This window comes from Rattus norvegicus, chromosome 20, assembly GCF_036323735.1.
Source record: "Rattus norvegicus strain BN/NHsdMcwi chromosome 20, GRCr8, whole genome shotgun sequence".
NCBI classification, from domain to species: Eukaryota; Metazoa; Chordata; class Mammalia; order Rodentia; family Muridae; genus Rattus; species Rattus norvegicus.
Window position 1 is genome coordinate 7,683,815 of NC_086038.1, and position 26,208 is coordinate 7,710,022.

At 51.0% G+C, this 26,208-nt stretch overlaps 1 protein-coding gene across 4 annotated transcripts; it reads left to right on the forward strand.

Moving 5' to 3' along the window:
- Positions 1–75: 75 nt before the first annotated feature.
- Positions 76–24,623, forward strand: Rnf8 (ring finger protein 8). 4 transcript variants are annotated; one of them, XM_063279229.1, is made up of 8 exons: positions 76–345; positions 6,215–6,343; positions 11,210–11,950; positions 13,792–13,854; positions 16,066–16,155; positions 18,020–18,125; positions 19,082–19,288; positions 23,538–24,623. In XM_063279229.1, exons 1-8 carry the CDS (start codon positions 235–237, stop codon positions 23,600–23,602), a joined length of 1,512 nt encoding a protein of 503 aa, XP_063135299.1. In that variant the 5' UTR covers positions 76–234; the 3' UTR covers positions 23,603–24,623. The 4 variants fall into 4 exon arrangements, with proteins under 4 accessions (XP_063135299.1, XP_063135300.1, XP_006256288.1 ...); XM_063279230.1 differs by having other exon boundaries at positions 24,190–24,623; NM_001025727.1 differs by having other exon boundaries at positions 151–345; positions 18,020–18,127; positions 19,084–19,288; positions 24,190–24,611.
- The last annotated feature ends 1,585 nt before the right edge of the window (positions 24,624–26,208 follow it).

Sequence of the window (26,208 nt, forward strand, 5' to 3'; positions counted from 1 at the left end):
GGACTCAATACCTGCGCTCTCCCCGCCCTCCGCCGCCGTCGCCCTCCCGCTGCGCACGCGCAATGCCTGCCTTCCTAGCCCAGGGGCGGGCCCGCGCTCGCCGCGCCACCGATCTCCGGGCGATTGCTTCTGTCTGGTGTTTAGGTATGGTGCGCGAGAGGCGCCTCGGAAGCGATCGGAGCCCAGGCTGGAGTTTGGCTGGTTACTGAAAGTTGCCCCGGTGCCGAGCGGGCTATGGGCGAGCCCGACCCCTTGGTCTCGGGGCAGCTCGCGGCCCGCCGGAGCTGGTGCTTGCGGCGGCTGGGGATGGACCGCGAGTGGCTACAGCTGGAGGCTGGGAGTGAGGTGAGAGCGAGCGGCCTGGCAGGCTACGGGAGCGGGAAGGCTGAGGAGCGGCGCCGCGCACATCCGATCCGGCCTGCCCGGAGGCGCCGAGGCCTCAGCGGGCTCCAGGCCACCTCAGGGCTTGGAGGGACCCGGCCGCGAGGCCAGGCGAGGCCGCGGCTTGAGGTCGGGGCTGGAGGGCGGCTGCGCGGGAGCGGGGCCCGTGCGGGAGCCGCTGTAACGGACGCGGGCCTGCCAGCGAGGAGAAGGATGGGGTCGAGAACAGGCACGGTCCCCGTTAAGGGTCTCTTAGAGTCTTGCGGTGACCCAGCTGAGACGGGGAAACTGAGGCAGAGGCGTCCCCACTGACTCCAAAGGATGGGGAGCCTGCCCAGGGAGTCTGAAGATGGACTGCGTAGACTCTCGGAGTTGATTTTAAGTGCGATCGCGAGTTTAAGGGTAGCTTGCTTAAAACCCTCGAACTGTAATGTAAAATATGTAAATAAATAAAGTCTTCCACTCCATCTCCGAGGGTAATTGGCGAGCCGGCGTGGACCACGGTTGCATTCCCAGAGTCCCGAAGTGGGTTAGCCTTCTCTCCAGAAACTGCTCACAATATTTGATAATGCAAACTTTAGGGGCTGGTGCTGTATCCCGAACCCAGGGTCTCGTACTTGGAAGGCAGGCACTCTACCAAATGTATCTTCAGCTCCATACATGCAAAATTAAAAACAAAGGCCAAAAGGGGAGGCACAGTTTATAGGCGGGAGGGAGGTGCTGGGGCGGACTGCGTCCTTGTAATCAGTTCTGGAAAGGGAACTGGGTCAGGGACGAGCTTGCAATGTAGAAACCCTTGGGGTGCAGTACTGAATGTTTGGTCCTGTGTGCTGACTGGTCTTATGTCAAGTTGGCACGGAAATTAGAGTCATCTGAAACGAGGGAAACTTAATTGAGAAAATGCCCCCATAAGATCTGTCTGTAAGGCATTTTAATTAATGATGGATAGTGGTGGTGCCATCCCTGGGCTGGTGGTCCTGGGTTCTATAAGAAAGCAGGCTGAGAAAACCAGTAAACAGCACCCTCCATGGCCTCTGCATCAGCTCCTGTCTCCAGGTTCCTGCCCTAAGTTCCTTTGATGATGTTCTTCAATTCAGAACTGTAAGCTGAATAAACTCTTTCCTCCCCAACTTGCTTTTTTGGTTATGGTGTTTCCTTGGCAAGAATAGTAACCCTAAGAGATCATCTAAGTTACATTCAGTGAATTGGTAAGGTTAGAATTTCTGATAAGCTGTATAATTCTCAGTTGAGAGACAAACATAGGGATTTGTGACTTGAACCAGGGAAAAAGTATTTTCACAGCGAAGGAGCCTGAGACCATCTGGGTTGGCCAGGGTCTTGGGTTATTTAGGAATATTCTAGAGCAGGTCCTGCTTTAAGTTAGGCATCAGAGGGCTGCTTATTTTTTTTACATATGAGGTTTTTTCTTTTTCTTTTCATCTTTATTACTTAATCTGATCCGTGAGCATTTACTAGTCCCTCACAAACCTGTAGGGGAACTTGATCCATTAAGTACTGACTTAGTCTCTGAGACTCCGTCCCTTGGGCTAATCCATTACTCCCGAACTGCTCCTCAGACTCAGAGTAACAGGGCACAAACACTACTGGGCGTGTCTACGCAGTGTCACCGATCTGTGTGGAATTACATCTATGGGGCAAGGCCCAGACAAACCAGGAGAAAGCTGAATCTAGGATTGACTCACCTTGGCGGCCTGTGTGTAAGGGAAGCCCGCCCAGTGACTTGCAAAGTCCGGTTGTTGGCAGCATGTGGAGCGTAGTCTGCAGAGCGTGTGGAGTCGGAGTCAAACCCTGGATGAGCTCTGACTGTGGCTCTCAGGTGCTGGTACAGGTGGGTTTGCGGAAGGTTCTGAGAGGTGCGCCTGGCATCGGCCAATCCTAACAGCTAAAGCCGGTTAGTTCCTGCCTTTCCAGTTTCCCTCAGAGCTTCACTGTGCAGATAAAAATCTAAAAACACTAGAGATCTCCGTATCACACAGGAGCAAATTATCTGCCTTTAAGCTTCCTGAACCAATCGGGATAGTTTTGTCTAAGTACAAATGACCGGGGGGTGGGGGGGTGTTGATCACAGGTGAGCCCCTTGCAGGCCTGCAGGGAACATCGCCTTCCGCCGCCCGCTTGCTTCTCTTGTGTTTGGTTCCCTTGACTCTACCCTGAGTGAGCTGGAAAGGGAAAGGGGTGGGATAGCTCCCGAGAGTGTACTGGTTCTCTCAGCATCAGAGCCCTGCACAGGAGGATCGGGCTGGTGAAAGTGGTTGAGAAAACAAGGGCGTCTAAAGGACTGGAGGTGGAGCAGCTGTCATGGGGAGCGGTGCTGACGTGGAACCATTGTGAAGCCCAGGACAGCGAAGCGGAGGGAGGACAAGGACATTTCCCCTCTCTGGATTCTAAGTCCATTTCAGAGCAAGGTGCTTCTCTCCCTGATGGCAGTCAGGCTGTCTCCCATCGCGTCAAATGGATATGGAATGCTTCCTATAAAACAGTTACCAGAGACGGGAATTGTTGGTGAACACGGACGGGATGGCAGACGATCCCTAGACACCGCATCGCCATGCTAGTCCTTGGACCTGGGCAGTCTTCATGTGAAAAAAATGTGTATGTATGTATGTGTGTGTGTGTGTGTGTGTATGTATGTATGTGTGTGTGTGTATGTGTGTATGTATGATATGTATGAGGGTAGTTATCTGCATGCTGCAGTGTATGTGTAAGGTCAGAGGACAACGAGTCTGTCCGTTCTCTCCTACCGAGTGGGCCAAGATGTTGAACTCAGGCTGTCAGGGTTGGTAGCAAGTGCCTTTACCCACTGAGCTATCTCGGGGTCTGCCCCCCCAGTTTCCAACTTCTGACATAAAACAACACTCAAATATCGCCCGTTTTGGAATCTGGGCCTATCCTATAGGCAGGCGGGCGTCCTCTCCCATCCCCACTTCCTACTGCTAGGGTTCTGGGCACACCTACCACACAGGGTTCAGGCAACACCCCTGTGTTGTCAAGTATCTGCTGTGTAGTGGGTCAGAAAGCAGTGGGGATGAGATGTGCACTCTAGGAAGCAGTGAGGGCAGGATGGACAGGTAGGAGGGACTTTAGGGCTGTGCTAAGTGTATGCTGGTAACGTGAACTTCGTGAACTGTGTCTCACCACTTGTAGGTGAGTGTAATTAGTGTGGGCCCTGAGCGGGTGAGTCTGGGAAGAGGAGTTTACGGTTCTGAGGAAAGCATTTTAAGCAGAGCCCAGTGTATATGAAAAGGCCCTCGGTCGACTGGAGTGTGGATAGCTTTAGGTTAAGTGGGGTTTGAAGACGAGAGGTGATCTGACCTTTTCTCTATCCGCTCTGTAGCTACTGTGGGAAGAGAAAGACTCAGAAAGGAGCTGAAAGCCCAGGACTAGGTGGACTGGAGGTGGCAGTGAAGATTCCCAGGGCAGAAATGACCGCAGGATAGGATTAGGTACAGTTAGGGTGTGGGAATGAAGGACTCACAATCAAAGGTGGCTTCTGTGTTCTCAGCTGAGGTCTAACTTGATGGTCAGGTTAGTTACAAGCAACTAGTAAACTAGGCCCGCGCTGTCACTGGTCTTTAAGGAGCTCGAAGATACGCTTCTGAACGATTTACAAAAGGAGGAATGAATGCATGTTGTAGAAAACCACAGACCGTGCACGCCTTTAATCCCAGCACTCAGGAGGCAGAGGCAGGAGAATCTCTGTGTTCCAGGCCATCATGGTCTACAGAGAGTGTTCGGAAATAGGAGAGGAGAAAACCGTAACCTTGGCTGTTTTCTGCTACAGTCACCGTAGCTCTGTCAAAAGATCACATAAGCACAGAAAACAACTAAGAAACTAAGGCCTGGGTCTCAGAAGAGCCTCATTTCCTTCCCTCACGTAGCTGTGATTGGACAAGTGCACCAGGAAGTTTGATAGGTGGAATCTGAGCTTTGTTTCTGTCTTCTACAGAAACTCCAACTGTTCTCGTGGGTAAGCGCAGGCCCAGGGCTCAAGGGATTTAGTTGTAGACTACAAACTAGACTTTGCAGAGTGCGTACCCCATGTGTGTACAGGTGCCTGCAGGGGCCAGAAGAGGGCATGGAGTTATGAGCTCTTACCCACTGAGCACCGCTCCAATCCACACTGACTTTATGTTTCATATGCCTTGACTGAAGGTACAGCGTCAAGTGCCATGTCCGTTTCACGGGAATCTAAAGCTAGAAGGAGCATTATGTCTGTGACAGGCTGAACTAACAAGATGACAGGGAACGAAGGCAGCTTCAGGTCCTGCATTTGAATGCACATCTGCCAGCTAGTCACGTACGGAAAGAGACACACCATGATAACCTTGGAGAGGAGGATCAAGAACTGTAGTCATGGGGCAGGAGAGATGGATGGCTCAGTGCTTAAGGGCAGTGCTCTTCAGAGACTGGGGTTGGAATTCTAGCACCCACGTGGCAGCTTACAACTGTAACTCCAAGATCTGACACTCTCACATACGCACACATGCAGGCAAAACACCAATGCACATATAATAAGGGCAATAACATTTAAAAATTTTAAAAAAAAATGTTGTTTCTCTGGCCAAGGATAACTTGGCAATGTACTAGAGCGCCGTGACAGCTGGTGCCACACATGTGCAGGTAACCATGCCTAGAACTGGGAAGCTGATCCATGACTTGGCCTCGTAGAAGCAGGAGAGCGAGCAGAACATGGAGAGGGCAGTCTGGAAGGCCATCTCCAGCAGAGCATAAGCCTCCCGCTTGTAACCCACCCTTTGACTTCGAGCTGTGTCGCTGCTTTCCAACACCCCTAAGAACTTACGTTTGTTTCTCTAAGCACAACAGCTATACAGTAAACCAGGAGTCCTCTTGAGAAGATACACTCGAACTCAGACCCTGGGAGTACAGGGGGAGAACGGTGACCCGGGAGACGCTTCACAGCTGTAGAAGGGGATTGGAGAGTTCCTGGTGAACCTAGGGCAGAACCAGGGTCAACTGAAAACAGTTTACTGAGAAAACCCCAAGGCCTGGCATATGCATAAAGGCAGTGCTCAAGATGAGTCGATGGCAGTGTGTCTCCCTTGTCATTGATGGTAGAAATAAATGACCTGTCAGGGTTGTACGAGCCTGAGTGTTTATATTGGCTCTTTTTTGTTTTTATTTTTTAATTATTTTATGGCTGTGATTGTTTTGACTGCATGTGTGTTATACACACACGTACCTGGGGTGGGGGTATGGGCAGAGGAGGGCGTCAGATCTGCTGTAGCTAGAATTACGGATGGTTCCAAGCCACCTTGTGGCTGTTGGGAAAATAAACCTGGTCTTGGGGAAGAGCAGCCAATGCGCTTAACTACTGAGCTGTGTCACAGCCCTCCATGGTTAACTCTTCTTGTTGTTTATGTTTGGTATTTGAGACAGGGTTTCTCTGTGTAGCCCTGACTGTCCTGGAACTCACTCTGTAGATCAGGCTGGCCTTGAACTCACAGAGATCGCCTGCCTCTGCCTGCCTCTGCTGCCTCTGCCTCCCCAGTGCTGGGACTAAAGATGTGCTGGCTGGCTTTTTTTCCTCCCCTTTTGGTTACTGTTAACTCTTAAGTGTTCTCTTATCACAACGTCTTGCTTTGGTCTTTGTGGTGGCTCCCTGTGGCAGGGAGGTGGAGGAGGAGGAGAGGGAGGAGGAAGAGGGGGAGAGGACAGCAGATGAACAGTTTAGGGTCCACAGGTGTCTGGTTTCGTAAGTCAGGACTCGTGTTTGCCGCTGGTTGGTAAGACTGTAAGGAACCTCCCCTGTTAGCAGAGTGACTGAATGTCCTAAGTTGCCCTTGTCTTCCAGGTGACCATAGGACGGGGATTCAGTGTCACGTACCAGCTGATCTCAAAGGTGTGCCCTCTGATGATTTCTCGAAACCACTGCGTTCTGAAGCAGAATCCTGAGGGACAATGGACGATTATGGACAATAAGGTACAAGAGCTCACTCGAGCCTAATGGCTTCTGTTGAGTTGTGTTTATTTCTAAAAATTGTATATTATTTTACTGTATGTGTGCTTTGGGGGGAGGGGCGGTGTGTGAATGTGAGTGCATGTGCCAGCCCAGGATACTGTTGCCGGATCCCTCTGAGGTGGAGTTGAAGTCGTGGGCCACTCTGGGTTCTGGGAACTGACAGGATGCATGTGATGCTCTTAACCACTGAGCCATCTCCAGACCTATTATAGATTTAAAAGTTTCCAAGACAGGGTTTCTCCGTGTAGCCCTGGCTGTCCTGGAACTAGCTCTGTAGACCAGGCTGGCCTCTAACTCACAGCGATCTGCTGCCTCTGCCTCTCAAGTGCTGGGGCTAAAGGCATGCACCTTTTCTCAGAAATATTTTACTATGAATAAAAGATCTTTTTATTGTACTATTTCTGTGTGTCTTGTATGCACATTTGTAGACAGGTGCCTGAGGCTAGAAGACAGGTTCGGTTCTCCTGAGCTGGGGTTACAGACAGTTGTGAGATGTCCCACGTGGGGGTTGGAAATTCCCAGAGGGCCCAGGGTTCTCTGGAAAGGGGGCAAGCATTGTGCCGAGAACTGCTGAGCCATCTCTTCAGTTCCCTTTAGATAAACCTCTAAGCTGCTGGTTTGGTTGGACATTTACAGCGCCCTGGAACTAGGAAGCCCCTAAAGTGCAAACGTACAAGTGCCCAGGGGATAATGGAAATGGTCATGGGATAGGGGGCTGTTTTAAAGATGGGGGTGGGGTGTCTTGTTCTGTAGACCAGGTTAGTACAGGTTGATCTGCTTGTTGGGTCTACCTTTGTGTGGTCGAGTCTGGCCCTGTGAGTTGTCAGAGGCGAAGTCTCCCTGGCTGGATAGTCCAGCTCTGTCCGCTAGCATCGCCAGCAGCCGTGGCCCTGACTCCGATTGCTCCTTTAGCCTTTATCAGACATGCATGTTTTACATGCACGGGTGCCATATGCAGTACATGCCGGCAGTGCCTGTGGGAGCCAGAAGAGGGAAGCAGAGTCCCACAAATTGCAATTACAGATGCTTGGGAGCCACCTTACGGGTGTTGGGACTTGAACCTGGGTCCTCTGCCAGAGCCGCAGTGTACGAACTGAGCTACCTCTCCAGCCCTGGCACACTTCTGAAGGATTTGGATATAGGCCGAGGCCATGCTCAGGAGGTAAAGCCCCTGGCACACAAGCACTCAGCAGGAAGAGCTGGGTTTGTCTCCCCAGGACCAGATTAAAGCCATGAGCTGTCCCCTGTGCTATCTCTGTGCTCCGACCCCAGAACGGGAGGCAGGGAAGAATCCCTAGAGCAGCAGCTGTGACACCCTCCCTGTCTCATACCAGGGGCAGGGGCTTAATATTTGATATAGTATGATAAAATTAAGGATTTCTGTCCTTCAAAAGACGCCGTTAAGAAAAAGATGAGCTCGAGGTGGAAGTGACGGCTCTATATCCACATAGCTGATGACGTCAGCTTGTGTGCATAGAATTCCAAGTCAGGCTTTCCCAGAAGACAGACAGAACCCAGTTTCTAAAATGAATGAAAAGATGGGGACATCACAAAGAGCATACTGAATTCTCACTACCCTTGAGTTGCTTAAATTGGTGCTCAGGGAAATTCAAATCAAAACCACAAGGGAATCCATCACGAATTCTAAAAGGAAAGACGGGTGATGCTGAGTACTGGCTAGGATGAGGGACAGGGACACTTTCTCCTTCACAGGGAAGGTCAGTAGGCACAAGTATTGTGACTGTCTGTGACTCATCTGGGGTGTGTGTGTGTGTGTGTGTGTGTGTGTGTGTAGCGGTTTCTAACATTTGTGATGCCCACCCACGTAGAATGTATAAATGTTTCTGCAGGGCACCCTACTGTGCTGATCATGGGGAAGTCTTAGAATCATAACATTGACTGAAAAGTCTCTGCAGCTGGCTAATATTTGCCTGCAGTCCCAGAGCTGGGGGGTGGGGCAGGGGAGCTGGGGAGCTGGGGAGAGATGGAGTTCCAGAACTCACTGTCTGTCAGTCAGCCTGATTGCTGAGCTCCAGCAGTGGGAGACCTTGCTCTTCATCTCAGAAGGCCTGAGTTCAGTGCCCAGCACCCCTCTCAGGCCCTTCACAACCGCCTGTAATCCCAGCACCGAGGAACCTCTGTGGGCATTTGCACCCAAATGCACACACATGCACAGTTTAAATAAATAAAATCTTTTAAAAATGAGGTAGCCAGGTGTGGTGGTACATGCTGATTCTGGCACTGGGGACGTAGAAGCAGGCAGGTCTTTGTGAATTTTGGGCTAGCCTGGTCTACAAAGCAATTTTCAGGCCAGCCAGAACTACACAGTGAGATCCTGTCTCAAAAAAACAAAACAAAACAAACAAACAAACAAACAAACAAAAAACAAAGCGGGGGTTGGGGGCCTCAGAGGCAAACACCTTTAGTCCCAGGACTCAGGAAGCAGAGACAGGAAGATCTGTGAGTTTGAGTCCAGCCTTGTCTACAGAGTGAGTTCCAGAACAGCTAGGGCTACACAGAGAAACCCTGTCCTGGAAAACAAAAGCAAACAGCAAAATAAAAATAGTAAGGGGGAGTGGTACTGCAGAGATGACTCTGGTTAAGAGCGCCTACTGCTCTTGCAGAGGACACAATTCCCAGCATGCACATGGTGGCTCACCACTGTCCACAGCTCTGGGTTTAGGGTGTCTGATGCTCTCTTCTGACCTCCATGGGCACCAGGTATACACGTGGTACACAGACATACATATACACAAAACATACATACATACATACAAAGCAAAGAGCACCTGAGGAAAACACCCAGTGCTGCTCTGGCCTCATACACATGTGTGCGCAACTGACCACAGAAGGGGGTATGACTTATATGGTGTTTAGAACTAGGTGAAGCCATTATGCCAGCATACTAGTCTCCTTGTGAGGGAAGGAGAGACAGGTTCCTTGGATGCTGTGATGTGCTTTTATTTATTTATTTATTTATTTATTTATTTATTTATTTAAAAAGATTTATTTATTTCCTGTATATGAGTACACTGTAACTGTCTTCAGACACACCAGAGGAGGGCATCAGATCCCATTACAGATGGTTGTGAGCCACCATATGGTTGCTGGGAATTGAACTCAGGACCTCTGGAAGAATAGTCAGCATTCTTAACCACTGAGCCATCTCTCTAGCCCGTGATGTGCTTTTAAAGCCACATTGTAGATAGCGCTGAGGTGGTTGACTTTGTGATTTTTCATCTAAATGTACATTTATGAGTTATCCATCTACATTGCATACTGTGCTTTGTTAAAGACATTTAGAATATTGATTGATACTTTTAACAGATTTCTAACCTAAAAACTACAGTGTAAGTGTCAGCCTTTGTCTCATTTCAGCAGTGAGTTTAATCTCTGGCCTCTCCTCCAAAGTTAAGAGCCCTTTGTTAGCTCTGAAGTCTATTTTAGGACTTGTCACCTCCATTTAGCTAACCCACTTCCACATGGGACACTTTGCTATGCCATAGGATTCCATACTTTTGTCCCCAAAAATATGCTGAAAGCTCTTTTATATCTAACTTGTCCTTGGTGTCTTTACCTGCTGTCTTACTTGGAGTTTCTATTGTATGAAGAGACACCATGACCACAGCAACTCTTATAAAAGAAAACACCTGATTAGGGCTGGTTTATAGTTTCAGGCTTAGTGGGGAGCATGGCGGCAGGCAGGCAGGCATGGTGCCGGAGGAGCCTAGAGTTCTATCTACATCTTGATCCGCAGGTAGCAGGGAGAGTCTGTGTCACACTGAATGTAGCTTGAGTGTAAGAGAGCTCAAAGCCTGCCTCCTCAGTGACACTTCCCCCAACAAGGCTACACCTCCTAATAGTGTCACTCTCTATAGCCAAGCATTCAAACACATGATGAGTCTATGGGGGCCTTTCCTATTCAAACCACTGTACCAACCCAGAAAACAAGCAGGAAGTCTACCGGGTGTCATCGGCTCTCAGATGATAGACACATTGGAAATGCAGGCAGTCTAATGCAAGACTCCAGTGTTGGGGTTTGAGCCAGGTCTTAGTGTGCTTTTACCCCAGAGCTCAACCCCTCCTGATCCATGCTCCTAACAATGTAATTTCACTAAAACAAGAAGTTCGGGGGCAAAGATTTATGGTTTTGGAGTGCTGTGCTAAGCATTGCAGTGTGGGGTAGATACCAGACTTCCTCATTTTATAGACAAAGTACACAGAGAAGAGACATTGCTAACGTATGCGGCGAACACCCCCAAGTGTTGGCCTGAGAGCTCCAGTAGGAGCTCTGGCTCTGCTCGCCCACTATGCCTCATGTACACAGCCGCTGGTGTTCCTGAGTCCGTCCCCACCCCCCACCCCACCCCAGGACAGAGCATTGGCATTGTCCCCATAGCCTTTGTACCCTGAGAGGGAGGTGCAGAGCCTGGGTGACTCCTGCCCAAGCCTGGCTAGGGCTCGCTGTGGTAATGCTTCCCTCCTAGGAGCGCTTTCTCCAGCTTGACTCATTGCCCAGAGTTTAGGTCAATGGGAGTGATTGGGTCTGAGCGTCGTTCAGTGCGCTGCCGTGCTTTAGGAGGGAGGTTTTTGCCTGTTAGACGGGCGGTTCTCTGTGGAGTTATGAATGTGACATATAGGTAGAAAGCCAGAGCACTGTGCGTACAATGCTCTTTCCAAAGATGGTGCTTTATGAACCTTTCATCTCTGTCTGTCCTCAAGGGCTTTCCTTCTGAAAAGGCAGAAGGTTTTGTAGCAGCAAGAGAGAAATTCCGTTAAGAGGGGGAAAATCATGAGCTTATTTTGTTTTTCCGTCTTTCTCCCCAGAGTCTGAATGGTGTTTGGCTGAACAGAGAGCGTCTGGCGCCGTTACAGGGTTACTGCATCCGTAAGGGAGACCACATCCAGCTCGGAGTGCCTCTGGAAAGCAAGGAGCATGCGGAGTACGAATACGAAGTTATCGAAGAAGACCGGGAGAGTCTGGCTCCCTGCCTTGCCCCCAAGAATGACCACACAACGGAAAAACATAAAGGCTTGAGAACTAAGAGGAAGTTCAGTTCGGATGGGGTAGAGAGTCTTCCAGCCGAGGGCCCCTCAGATCTCAGGTGCCCACTGGCTAAAGGCTCCAGTAAACCCGCTGAGCCAGAGAAGTTACACGGCAAAGGTGAAGCGGCAAGTCAGCCCTTGGGATGTTTGTGCCCTACCTTGGCGTCTCTTGAGGCGAGTGAGAGGACCGCGGGGCCTCATGCTTGCTCTACTCTTCCTAAGGTCCTCGAACTCTATCCTAAGAAGCAGAAGGCCTGCAGCCCATCAGCATCTCAGAGCAGCTTAGAACTGTTTAAGATGACCATGTCCAGGATGCTCAAGCTGAAAACCCAGATGCAAGAAAAGCAGATTGCTGTCCTGAACGTCAAGAGGCAGGCCCGGAAGGGGAGCTCAAAGAAAGTCGTGAGGATGGAGAAGGAGCTGCGAGACCTACAGTCCCAGCTGTACGCAGAGCAGGCTCAGCAGCAGGCAAGAGTGGAGCAGCTGGAGAAGACGTTCCAGGAGGAGGAGCAGCACCTCCAGGTACCACAGAGGCGGGGGCGGGGCCTCAGGTGGGCGGGGCCTCAGGTGGGCAGGCGCTTAGTGGGCTCCTGCCTAGAGTTGTCTCTGGAGCAGGGACTCAGTGCTAATAACTAAGCACAGTACACAGAATGGGAAACTGAAATGGAGGAGGTGGGAAGGGTTGGGGTTTCAGCATACTGGTGAGGTCAGAAGCCAGGCAGGGTACCCAGTTGAGCAAGGTGACGGCAGCAGCCAGCCTGGAGACAACTGGTCTCTGCTTGGAAACGGGCTTCAGATCCGAGGTCAAGTCAGGGAGAGGTTGGGTAAAGGTTAGGATGCAGCAAACCATGTCCTCAAGGCTTCTCTGCTCTTTGCTTTCCGAGCAGGTGCAGGTCAGCTAGGTGCCCTGCCTTTGTGTACACAACAGTGGGTTGTCTGTGTGATTAGCTCATTTCGGGGGTGGGGGCTGGCAGCACAGAGTGGTTTTGTTCCTGTCTTGATCAACCAGAATGCCATGGGGAGGCACACAACTGGCGGAATGATAAGCCACTATCCTCCACCAGAAGTTAAAAGAAGTATCTGAGAGGTACAGATGTTGGAGCAAATGTGTTCTCAACTCCAGACCATTCGCTTAGGTGACAAGCTCTTGCATAAAGCTTCAGGCAGGGGCTGATCTGTTCCTGCTTAAAATGTCAGTTCCCCAGGGCAGGAACCATGCCATTCCCACCCCAGCTGTTCAGGTAATGGCGAATGTCAAGAATTCCCTATTGTTGACTTAAAACCAAAAAGGGCCAGTCACAGCTGAAGTGCAGAGGTGGTTTTTTATCTTGCTTGAGTCTCTCTGGGCAAGGAACAGCCTGTAGTGGTGTTGGCTTGTTTCTGAAGAGTTTATCCTTTTCTTTCTCACCTCTGCTATCTCCTTGAGCTCGTAGGGCTAGCAAAAGCCATGGATTACAGCAGTGCCTCAGGAGGGCGCGCATGGTGGGTGTACATAGCTTCTGCTCCCCTTGTCAAGCCCAGACCGCTGTAAGTTAGCAGAGGGTGGTATCTGCTGTTTGGGGTATCACACCTTCACTGAGCAGAATTCTCTTTAAAGGACAGTGTGTTCAGAGATGAGGGTATTCCTGTGATTAGTATCTGTGGCGATTCTGTGCTGAAGAGACAGCTGCAAAGTCTTTTCTGGGGCAGAAGGTTAAAGGCCGAAGTGCCTTGTTGAGCAGCGTGCCGAAAGCTGTGTGTTAGCTGCATTGGCCCTCACGATAGCCTGGCCTGACATCGTGTTTGGAATTCTGCTTGGTATTGAAATGCCCAATTTTTAAAAATCATTAAGTAATTTATCTTGTAGAAACAAGATATGCCCCTATCAACACATTGGAAGAATGGTTGGCACATTAATTACAAGTGAGTGGAAATCCCCCACCCTGTAGGTAATCCCTAAGGCAGCAAGAGCACAAACTGCAGGGAAGAAGCTGGCCATAGTTGAGCGCTGGTCTGCTGGCTGCGGGCAGAAAGGGCAGAGAGTGCCTTGGAGAGGGAGGTCCATGCAGAGGGACAAGACGGAAGCATTGTGGGGCCGGCCTTGGGGATGTATTTGAGCGTAGATGTTTGTGCCTCAGTTCTCAGACTCCATCCATTTGAGTATGTGGCAATAAAAGAAATTCTGACTACTGCTCTGTGGTGTTTCAGAGCCGCTCCGCGTGCGGCCTGAAGCCCTGTCCTGAGGAGGGCATGCAGCTTGAAGTAAACCCGGGTCTTCGTGCCCGCTTCCTGCCCCGAGTTCTTGTCATGACTGCTCCTAGGGTTTTGTTCTCTTTCCCCCTTGACTGCAAAAACCTTCCATCCACTTCGTTTTGGCTTTTCAGGGTTTGGAGAAAGAGCAAGGAGAGTGTGATCTGAAGCAACAGCTGCTGCAGGCTCTGCAGGAGGTAACGTAATCTCTCCCACTTCCCGCGGCTGTGGTAGTTGTGAGTGGGGAACAGCCAAGCACCACATGGCCACTAGCTGCCTCTGCCTCTTAGCCCACTCCTCTGTGTTGTCTCCAGTCTGCAAACAGAACAGGTGCCAGATGCTCACACCATCCGGCTGGAGATTTGGAGCCTCACAGATACGCACCAGATCTCAGGCGTGGAAGCGTATGTCTCCATCAAGCAGAAGGCGCCCTGGTGATGACAGAGCAGCCTGGAGACGATCTCGGGATAGGGGCTCTACTTCAGAATAGCGAGGGCAGCGGCGGGCAGAGGTTAGCTACGCCTGGGCCAGGGGGCCCGTAAGAACCTTTGTACCTCATCCTTCCTACACTGTGGCATCCAGAAACCATCCAAGAGTGTTCTTGTCTAAAAGCACCCGTTTAAACAGTCCTGCCTGTGGCATGAAGTCCTGCAGCAGACGGACCGCCTGGGATTTATTCCATTGACTCCTGGGGCTTCTTTACTGCCTCTTAGGTGCTCCTTATACCTTTAAAACTTGCCTCAGCTGGAGATGCAGCACACACCTTTAACCTCCGCACTCGGGAGGCAGAGGCAGGTACATCTCGAGTTTAAGGCCAGCCTGGTCTGCATCATGAGACCCTGTCTCAAAAAACAGCAGCAAACGCTTGCTTCATCTCTGAGCTTTGATTGTGATCAGTCGGCAAGGTGGGTACAGCCTCACTGAGCACAGTGATTGTGATCAGTCAGTGAGGTGGGTACAGCCTCACCCAGCACAGTGATTGTGTCAGTCAGTGAGGTGGGTACAGCCTCACCCAGCACAGTGATTGTGTCAGTCAGTGAGGTGGGTACAGCCTCACCCAGCACAGTGATTATGTCAGTCAGTGAGGTGGGTACAGCCTCACCCAGCACAGTGATTGTGATCAGTCAGTGAGGTGGGTACAGCCTCACCCAGCACAGTGATTATGTCAGTCAGTGAGGTGGGTACAGCCTCACCCAGCACAGTGATTGTGATCAGTCAGTGAGGTGGGTACAGCCTCACCCAGCACAGTGATTGTGTCAGTCAGTGAGGTGGGTACAGCCTCACCCAGCACAGTGAGCAGCTGGCGTGCAATTTGTTCAGCGTTATTTCCATTTGTTTATTACAGACCTGTGCCTCAGCCTTAGCCGTACTAACAGTTATGTGAGAGGGAACCTGCCTAGATTTTCTTGTGGGCAGATGTATAAATGGCTTCGGAAATAATTAGGTGAAAATTGTATTTGGATTTTATTTTTTGAGCTTATCTACTTGATAGCGTGAAAGGGTAGGCATTGTTCCCATTTGAGTGTTTAAATATATGCTTATTTTACTGTGCGTGCGCGCACACGTGTGTGTGTGTGTGTGTGTGTGTGTGTGTGTGTGTACACAAGCGTTCACGTGGGGCTGGAACACTCTTAGACGGCTCACAGCCCCTTTAATTCCAGCTTCAGGAGACTGGACACCATCTTGTGCCTCCCAGGGCACGTGGACACATGTGCCTCATACTCACACACACTCAGTAAATAAAATCATTGTGTGTGACCATGTGCGCTTGTGGACCACAGTGTGTGTGAAGGGAGCTTTTGGGAGTGGGTTCCGTCCTCCATGTGGACCCCAGAAGTCAAACTCAGGTCTGCAGGCTGCACAGCAAACGCCTTTCCCGGTGAGCCAGCGCACTGGCCTCCTGAGTGTTTTTAAACTAATGCGCAGAGGTTTTGAAAGTGGCCAGAGAGTCAGGCTTTGCCCCGCTGCGGGGGAGGCCTGGGGTTTTCTGCTCCCTTGTAGCCCCGTCACCGCGCCTGCTCTAACACGCATCGAAGGCTTAGTCATGAAGTCATGCCACCGTCATGCATCAGTCTGACGTGTCGTCATGCTTGAACAGCCGTGGCTGATCCCTCGGAAGATGTTCTTGTTCAGACTGGTAGAACCTAGAGTCACAGTGACAGAGCTGGTGGCACTTGGGCGTGGCAGCTGTAGACGATGCTGGCCGGGCTGGCCCCGAAGGCCTGACAGATCTGCTCCCCTCTCTCTCCTGTCCTGACTTGTCCATCCTGGATGAGAGAAGGCTGTGTTTGAAATTGTCCTCACTGGTCCCTAAACCAAAGTCGCTGAGCAGAGGGAGGAAGCGAAGGTGTGTGGCTGACAGAGTGGTTGCACTGCTTGTCCTAATGGCTTACCTGCTGTTTCTGTAGCATCGCGCTCTAATGGAAGAACTAGATCGCAGCAAGAAGGACTTTGAGAAAATCATTCAAGCCAAGAACAAAGAATTGGAGCGGACCAAGGTATGGGACGGAGGACAGAGGCTTAAACTCAGTGCGTGCGGCTCTGCTTGGCATTCTCTAGAGGGCGCAGTTGCTGTGGCAAAAACAGAAAGTTGTTCCTTACCTCAGGGAGCTAATCTATTAAGTTACTCACCCCATAACATGCTCACTGTGAGGCAGCGTCCATCTTCTTCCTTGTTGAGAAGCTAAATGCTGGGAAAGAGGCCTGGACCCATTTCAGCCCCATTTCAAACTCTTTTTTTTTTTTTTTTTTTTTTTTTGGTTCTTTTTTTTCCGGAGCTGGGGACCGAACCCGGGGCCTTGCGCTTCCTAGGTAAGCGCTCTACCACTGAGCTAAATCCCCAGCCCCCCATTTCAAACTCTTAATCCTGTTTCCAACTCCCAAGTTGCTATCATTTTGCTTTAACACATATTTTAAAACTAAGGAACTTAAATGTTTTATGGTGGGCTGGAGAGATGGCTCAGTGGTTAAGAATACTTGTTGCTTTCCCAGAGACTCAAGTCCCAGCACCACACATGGTGGCTCACAGCTATCTATAACTCTGCTTTCAGGAAATCTGGGGATCCAACCTCCACCAGTGCATGTACGTGTACACAGTCATGCTTGTAGACAAAACACCCATATACATAAAACAGAAGTAAATCTAAAGAAAAAAGAAAACAGTCTGAGAACATGACTGTAGTCTGGATCTTCTTCCCTACGTGACTTAAGGGTCTGCTTTGATTAGAAAAGAAGAAGACAAAATGATCCCACTGCCCAGAGTGGCTTTTCCTCCCTCTCTTGGACTTCCGTTGCTTCCTTTTGGGGGTTGAGGACATAACCAATTTTCTTTTTTTTTTTTTTTTTTTTTTTCGGAGCTGGGGACCGAACCCATGGCCTTCCGCTTGCTAGGCAAGCGCTCTACCACTGAGCTAAATCCCCAACCCCACCAATTTTCATCTTAAAAGAGCATAGCTAGGGTCCTTCCCAACAGTAAGTCCCAAGGTGCTCTGACCTCGGGGATAGACGGGAACAGAAGCAAACATTGGAGGGTTGGAGCCCAAGAGGACTTCTTTCCAGCCAAGCCTCGGGATCACAGGATAAGTATTTATTCTTCTGTCCTCAAAGACAGCTACTAACTACACACTCAGGCCCCTGCCCCCGGAGTGCTCTTTATCTCTTGTCCTGTGAAATTATAGTTTCTTTTTTTTTTTTGTTCTTTTTTTTTTTTTTTTTTTTTTTTGTTCTTTTTTTTTTTCGGAGCTGGGGACCGAACCCAGGGCCTTGCGCTTCCTAGGTAAGCGCTCTACCACTGAGCTAAATCCCCAGCCCCTGAAATTATAGTTTCGAGGGAAAGTTTTTATCACTCAGGTTGTGACCCACCCTGGCTGTTTGGGAAAAGGAACAAAAATCACATAGGGAGCAGACACGGAGAAGGTGGGGTTTTAGTTCACCCGGGCTGCTGCAGCTCAAGTACGATAAACCAGGTAGCTGGTGAGCCCCAGAATGTATCTTTCAAAGCTCTGCAGGCTGGGAGTCCTGAAGGTACTGGCAGATGTGGATGGAGTCTGGCAAGGACATGATTTTGGTTCATAGATGATATTTCCCACTATGTCTTCACGGGGGAAGAGAAGAACCAGTTCATGCAGCCTTTGTTCTAGGCTGCTAGTCCTGTCTGCCCACCCTCCTAGCACCTCAGGACTTCATCCTGACGCTGTCACACTGCTGGTGAGCTGTGAGGAGGCGGCTCTTGGGCAAGGGCGACCCACAGGGAGAGTTTCATTCTTGCACAGGTGCCGAGACTGCCGTGCTCGGCTAACCTTGCTCCCGGCCTGTCCCGCATTCTGGTGGTTTCCCGTGACAGGCGGTCTTGTGTCTTTGCAGGAAGAAAAGGACAAGGTCCAAGCACAGAAGGAGGAAGTTCTCAGCCACATGAACGACGTGCTGGAGAACGAGCTCCAGTGCATCATCTGCTCAGAGTACTTCATCGAGTTAAGTACGAGCGGTGGCTCACCCACGTCCCCCCACCCCCACCCCCACCCCCACCCACCGCAGTGCACCAGCCTCTAGCACGGGGGTGGGGTGGGGGGGGTCATTCTGAAGAGACGAGAGAGCTGCTACTTATTACTACGTCATGCAGTCTTCACTGTGCTGTTTCCTTCTTAGACGTTGACTTGCATTAGGGTTTGAAGTACTGGAACGGACCTGCCCACTGCTGCTCCCTTACCCCGGACGCACTGTGCTACCCCGGACGGGCACTGTGCTGCCCCGGACGGGCACTGTGCTACCCCGGACGGGCACTGTGCTGCGTGTGAACTTGTAGTTTGGCCTTGGAGCAGGGTAGTGAATGCCATTGATGGTGGTCACTGTGGGCATCGGGCGCCAGAATGAATATATTTCATGGCTTTGAGGGTCCTTTTGAAAAGCAAACACCTGTCTCCTATTGTTACTTTGCCATATTATTATACCAGCTGTTTTTTGTTTTTGTTTTTGGTTCTTTTTTTCGGAGCTGGGGACTGAACCCAGGGCCTTGAGCTTGCTAGGCAAGCGCTCTACCACTGAGCTAAATCCCCAACCATAAATTTCCTACCATTTGTAACCAGTTCATCTTATGCTAAGAGTGTTCCGCTTTTGCAGTTGAATAGCGGGAGGGTTTGTTTGTTTACCTTCGGGAAGTCAGATGCGCGTTGGGTGTGTCAGCCTCCTGAGGGAAGGCCAGCTGACTGGAGTCACTCTGGCTATAGGTCTTTGTTTCCTGCTTAGTCTCTGGTCTGTGGAGAGATTTAGCGTTGCTCTTAGGGGAGGCGGGACAGGGAGACGGAAGCAGGTGGCGAGCCTCCCGACCCAGGGCAGAGCGCCTTTGTGAGGTGGGGTGCGGTGAGCTTCCCTGGGGGCCTTCATGCTCTGTTGTGCTTTGAGAAAGTCAGAATGTCCCTTTCACATTGCAGGCTGTCACCCTGAACTGTGCCCACAGTTTCTGCTCCTTCTGCATCAGTGAGTGGATGAAGCGGAAAGTGGAGTGTCCCATCTGTCGGAAGGACATTGAGTCCAGAACCAACTCGCTGGTTCTGGACAACTGCATCAGTAAGATGGTGGAACGCCTGAGCTCAGACGTGAAGGAGAGGAGAAGCGTCCTCATTAGGGAACGAAGAGGTGAGGAGCTTTGACAACGCCTGCTCCCTAACAGGGATGTTTGTATTTAACTACCTCAGGTATTCTTACGGGGCGAGGTTGGAGATTGGAGTTTAGTGAATAGTTGTTGAATGAAGTACAGGCAGGGGAAATGGGAGTATACGGAGTTCAGATAGCCCGCTTAGGAAGAAGGGAATTGGGGTTGGGGATTTAGCTCAGTGGCAGAGCGCTTGCCTAGGAAGCGCAAGGCCCTGGGTTCGGTCCCCAGCTCCGAAAAAAAGAAGAAGGGGAAGAAAAAAAAAAGGAAGAATGGAGGGCAGTGGGAAGCTGGGACCAGAACAGTCGTCGGTTTGCTGTCTGCACACCAGGTGGTGCTGCTGCTGAAGGCAGCTAGCGATGGCAGGCGGTGTGCCCGGGACGTTCGCCTAGGGAAGCAAATGCATTCATTGGCTGCTCTGTAAGGGACTGCTCTGTAAGGTACTTGACTAATATCAGTCCCTAGCACTATTCCCTCACACACACACACACACACACACACACACACACACACACCACACACACTTTCTCTCTCTCTCTCTCTCTCTCTCTCTCTCTCTCCCCCCCTCTCCCCTCCCTCTCCCCCTCCCCCTCTCCCTCTCCCCCTCCCCCCTTTCTCCCCCCATCAGGGAACTTGAGGTAAAGACATTGGGGAAGGGATGGCGAGAGTCGCTGATCTTTAAGTCAGTGGTTCTCAGCATCCCTAATGCTGCAACCCTTTAAAATAGTCCCTCTTGTTGTGGTGACCTCCAGCCGTAAAATTATTTTGTTACTACTTCATAACCATCTCTATGTTTGCTACTGTTATGAATCGCAATGTAAATGTGTTTCTGATGGTCTTTGAGGGTGGTGACCCACGGGCTGAGGGCCACTGGTTTAAGTGGTGATGTCACGCGTGGGGCTTGCTGTGTTCAGGGCTGCAGAAAGCCGCCCCTTCATGCTGCAGCAGAAGACTCAGCACAAAACAAGGAAGCTGCTGGGTTGGCAGGGCTGGCATAGAGAGCCACTGCACAAAAGACAGGGTGCCCGTGGCTGTCCCGCTCTGCCCCTGCCTTCTGGGAATTGGTAATTAACTCAGCTGCTGTCCATGATGCCGGCACGTGCCACAGGGTAGTGGCCTGGTTGTACTCCTGAGCTGAGAGATGCTGTCCCGTTCGTGGCTTTCTTGCCTCCCAGCCCTCCTACAGGTATCGGCTTTTCCACAGGGCCGGGTCTGTTGCTGATTCATACGCAGCCGCAATGTGAAGCGGGGCAGGCAGCAGGCTCACACAGGACCGGGTGGTGTGGGCGCGGAGCAGGCAGTGTGCTTAGCCAGTTCCTGTCCAGGAGTGTGATCTGACCCTTGAAAGGAAGTGCGTGCTTGTTACTTGGTGCTCGGTTTAGAGTCTCCGACACAAGTTTCCCCTCTGCGCTTGGGTCTGGCAGAACCCCAGTGCCCTCCATCTATCTGCTCCTTGTACTCCCATAGGAACGTCACACAGCCCCGGGAGTGGGAGGTGCTGTGCAGCCTCAGAGGAAGGACCCTTTGCTGGTCTGGGCAGGTGGAGATGAGAGGGCATCCTGTGGAGGAAGCCATGTTTAAGCCAAGCCTGTGGCTTTCTGGATGCTTGTTTTCCAAACCGAGTCACATGGCACATGACTTGCAGAACAGCCAGACCTGCCAGTGGACGAGGGGCCTTGCTTTTGTTGTCCTGAGAGCCAGATTAGACAAGGATCAGGTTATGATTTGAGCTGAAGTGTGTTGCCTGGGTCAGACGGGGACGCCTATGAGAGGCCCTTCGCCCAGCGCGTGCCGATCTTCTTCATCCATCACAGCTGATGCCTGGGGAGCCCAGGTCCCAAGTCCACCTCTGTCCTCTAATGGAGAGTCACCTGCATAGACTAAGGATCCCAGTCCCCCTCCCTTCTCTGCAGAGGCTGAATAGGCTACTCCTGGGCCTCTCTGGCAGGAGGAGCGGCTGTTCAGAAAACAGCTCCCTGTTGTGTACACTGCTCACAGCCGTCTGGCAGCCAGCTCTGTTCTCTGCAGCTCTCAGGGTTTCCCTCGGCACAGGAGGCTCTGAGACTCGATTCAGGGGAAGATGTGCCAGAGCCGTCAGCGGCTTTGTGGGCTGCAGCATGGGGTTAGGAACATTTTAAATTGAAATGCCAGCGTTCTGGGTGTTCTAGTGCTGTTTGAAAGCTGGTTTATTCCTTAGTGAATGGGAATTTTAAAAAAGAGCTTAGGATCTGGGATTGAAGAGAGGGGTCAGTGCTCAAGAGCTCTTTCTGCTCTTCCAGAGACCCGTGTTCAATCCCCAGCACCCACAACTGCCTTACCTCCAGTCCAGAGGGATCTGACACCTTTTGCCTGCTTCAGGCACCAAGAGTGCACATAGCATAAAACACCCATGCACATAAATAAAACAAATGGAATAAACAAAGGACACAGGCTCTGGAAACTGGCAAGCGTTTGGTTGGTTCTCGTGCAGATAGACGTCCTGTGCTCTTACACAATAACCTCTGATCCAATTGATAAGATATAATTGCCCACCTAAACATACAAAGCCCAGTACACATCCATCCCTTAAGAACATTCATAACAACCTGTAAAGGTACAGCGTGAAATCTTAACGTCCGCCTCCATGTTCTCTCCACATCTTCACTTGCTGTCTCCTCCAGTCTCCCTTCCTTTCCGTTCCAGTCTCCTCCTCTTCCCTCAATCTTTTCTCTCGCCCATCCTTCCTTCTCGTCCAGTGACAGTCCTCATTCTGTCTTGTACCTGCCTCACCTGTATCATCCCACACACAACCATCTGTAATGGGATCCGATGCCCTCTTCTCGTGTGTGTCTGAAGACCATTGAGCCATCTCTCCCCATAAACAACATAGTCAAATGAGACGTTTGTACCAGGGGTCATTGTGGCTGTGTAATAGTGTAGCAGCACCTTCTGAGGGAGAAGGTTTGAAACTCCCTGTCAGGAGATGGTAAGGGGAGGGCCATTCCTTCTGTCAGACCCCCCACCCCCATTTCTTCTGCTCCCCTTAAATTAACTAGTTAGCAAGTGTGTTCACACTGTTTTCTCAGCAGTTCCTCCTCCTCCCTTTTCCTCCTGGGTTTGTGGTGGTTGTGGGATGGGTTTGAGAATCTCACTCTGTAGGCAGCCTGAACATCACAGCTGTCCTCCCTCTGGGCCTCCCCAGTGTTGGTATCTTAGGCTTGAGGCACTGTGCTCAACTCCCCTGAGTTTGGAAACAAGAGAAGCAGGGATTGGAGACAGCCGGAGGGCGGGGTCCTCGCCCAGCACTGGACGGGAGGTGAGGGGAGGTGACAGCAGAGGAAACCAAAAGATCTGGAGTTCAACTGTTTTTTTCTTAGCTCTGGCTCCCACAGACTGCGCTCTCCCGACAGTCCCCTTGCTGTTGTAGCACTAAATCGAAGAAGCTCCTGATGGGTGTGTGTGGGGAGAAGGCATTGTGTGCCTGAGACCGTCAGCTGCCTCCATTAGCTAAGAGGAAGGTAGAGAAATGGCAGGGGCCTGGGACTCGGAACAGCTCTGTCTGCTCCCTGGAAGGCTCTGATGTTGCCCACCTCCTTTCTTGGAAGCCAGCCTCGAAGGGGTTGCCTGGAGGGTTAGTAGCTGTCAAGATTCCAGGACTGTGTAGCACCACCCTGGATTGTCTGTCCGTTGAGGTAGGGTCTGCTGTACGGACCATGCTAAGCTCAAACTCAGGAGATCCACCTGCTTCAGCCTTCCCTAGTGCCACCATGCCCAGCTGTAAGTTTTTGATTTTTTAAAAAAATTTATGCTTTGCAAAACTATTGCTGCGTAAGGGTTAACAGACGTTACTAGACACTTTGTTCTGGTTTCCTCATTGTTGCTCCCCTTCCCTTTCTGTGTTTCTTTGTTCTTTTCCTCATTGTTAAAATACGAGTTGTCCTCTAGTTTGTTTCTCTCTTCATCCTTAATCAATAACTCAAAATACATTTTGAGATAACAAGAAGGCTGGGGGATGACAAAGTGCTCACAAGTGTGGACCCAAGTGTGACTCCCAGAGCCATTCAAGATACTGGGCCTGGTGGCGCTTAATATCCCAGCGTTGGGGTGGTGGAGACAGGGGTGTCCTTGAGGCTTGCTGGGAGCCTCCTCAGTGGGCCTCAGGCTGTGGTGAGAGAAGGACTGTCTCAGAGAACCAGGTGGACAGCTGAGGAGAGACACCTAAGGTTGACGGCCTCCACTGTCTCCCACGCACAGACCTGTCTCCCTGCAGACTGACCCACCCATGGGAGTGCGTGCTTCCGTCCGCAGTAAGACAGTAGCATCTCGGGAACTGTCGGAGAATGGGCTGTCTTGTGGTGGTCGGCTCTGGGGCTCCGTGGACAGTATGAACTCATGGCCCAGAAAGCACCCACACCTCAGACTTCTTTGAGTCTGCAGCCCTTGAGATTGCAGAAGCTGCCTTGTGCACAGAGGTACAAGGGCTGTCCCTGACGCAGTGACCTATGGTGAGAGGTCTTTGCCGTGTCAGCAGAAGCTGCCATCTGCTCGGAAGCACGAAGGAGAGCTTTCCCTGCTGAGAAGATCAGCCTCCCCAAGTGCCGTCACCCTCTTCCGTCCCTAGACAGTCAGGAGAACCAGTGTTCAATTAAGGGCCGTGGGATGGCCTTGAATATAGGTCAGCTCACGTGTAAGTGTAGACGGTGCACGGCCTAATGCGGGGGACGGTGACTCCCGAGCCTGCCCTGCTTCAGAGCGAAGACTTGCCCACTGGCTCAAGTGGGATCCTCTTGCTGCTGGGGCAATACCATCAGCCCACAACCCAGCCTCCACCAGGACCAAGGTGGACAGGAATGTGAGGGGGTGAAACACAGGCTCCTCCTTCACATATCTGTCTTTCTTTTTAAAGCAAAGAGACTGTTATGAAGGTCATGCTCCAAGGACATGTGAGAGACTAGGAGGATGGCAGCTTGGCGCGTTCTAGAGGATTCCCTTTGGCTGCTCTGGACATCATCGGAAGCCGTGTGCTGCAGAGACTTAGGAAGTCTGTGTCACTGGCCTTCTGTCTGCTGGCCCTGCTGCTGACATCACCGTCTACAGTGCTGCTGGGACACCCACTTGGAGTGACTGCCTCACTACGTGTTAAATGAGTTGAGTTCTGTGTTTCTTCATTTGTTGATTGTTTTTGATACCTCATGCACCCTGTTGACATCGCCTTGGACACTTGGGTGCGCCCTATGGCTGCATGGAAGGTGGCCTGCATTTTGAGAGTCTGGTTTACCTTTTAATGAAAACAAGATGTCATTTCTTGGAAATAAATATATAAAACCCGCCAGTTGCTCAGCTGGGCTTCAGTGTATTTTCCTTCCTTTGCCTCCCGCTCCCTGACAGTCCCCAGGTAAACAGCGGCAGCTCTCAGCCTGCGGTCAGGAGAGTGAGTGTACCTGACAGACTGCCAGCAGGCCTCAGCGAGAGCTCAACACGGCCGCACCCGGTGGGCTCTTGGTACCCTGTTTTCATTCCGGGGAGTTTTTCCTTTCGCCTGCCCAGTCTCATGCAAAAGCAATGATTTAATGAGCACCCAACACCCCACTCTTCTTTATTTAAAAGCTATTTTTTTGCCTGCCATCTTGTCCCACACGTTGTGATGTAGCTGGCTCTTTGCAAGTCTCTACCACACCATTTCGTGTAGCCCAGGCTACATGATCCCCAACTGTGTAACTGAGGGAGACCTTGCCCTTTGTGTCCTCCCACCTTTCCCTCCTGGGTGCTGGGGTTACAACTGTGCCAGTTTGGGTGTCACCAGTGTTAACTGTAGTGAGAGCAAGGGGCATCCTGTTCATGTAGTGGTGACACAAAACTGTGACATCACACAGCGGCCTGGACCCCTCTGCTCAGAGCTTACACATGGGAGCAATGTTAAAGGGTCAACCTAAGTTGTTCCAGTTGCCCGCCTTGTTCTGTTTTTTTATTTGTTTTGAGACAAGGTTTCTCCACACTGGCTGTTCTGGAAACAACTATGTAGCCCTGGCTAGCCTTGAATTCAGAGAGATTAAAGGGTTGGCCCACTCCTACCTTCCTTCCCTCCCCCTCCCCAACCTCCACACTGTTTTTTGAGATAGGGTCTCATTAGCCTGGAGCTTCCTAAATAGGCCTGGCTGCCAGTGAATCCCAGAGGTCTTCTCGCCTCTGCCTCTCAAGTGCTAGGACTTCAGCTATGCACCAACGTGCAAGAAAGGGATTGATTTCTAGGGATGGGACTCAGGTCTTCAAGCTTGCATGGCAACCATTTGGTGGACCGAGCTCTGATTGCAACCCTTCTCTTTGTAGTGCACCCACAGAAGCCTGTGGATCCTCTAGAACTGGAGTTACAGACGATTGTGAGCTGCCACGTGGCTCCTGGGACCTGAAGCCAGGTCTTCTGCAAGAGCAGCAGTGCTCTAACCACTGAGCAATCAGCCTCTGCAGTTTGCCTTTTAAAAGTTTGCACATGGTAATTCTCTTTCGAGAGCACAGATGTATTTTATGAGGTGTACCACCAGACCCAGCTCCTCTCTGTGACTGATAGAAATCCAGGTTGCCTCAGACTTTTTGTCAAAGTATTTTTGTGGGTGTGTGCATGTGCCCGAGTGTGTATATGTAGTCATGTATATGCAGGACCCCACAGAAGCCAAAAGAGGTTGCCAGATGCCCTGGAACTGGAGTTTATGGGCGATCGTGTGTTGCCATGTGTGAAAATAATGACCGGGTCATGAAGAAACAGAGTGCTGTGAACCACTGAGCCCTCTCTCCAACCCCAAACCTCCCTCTCTCAAACCTGTTAACACCTTTGCATGTATCCTCAGAGGAAAGATCCTTCAACACCTTGGCTGTGTAATCACAGGCTTGTCCACCTGCACCCCAGTTCCCAAATACAGATTCGGAGGCT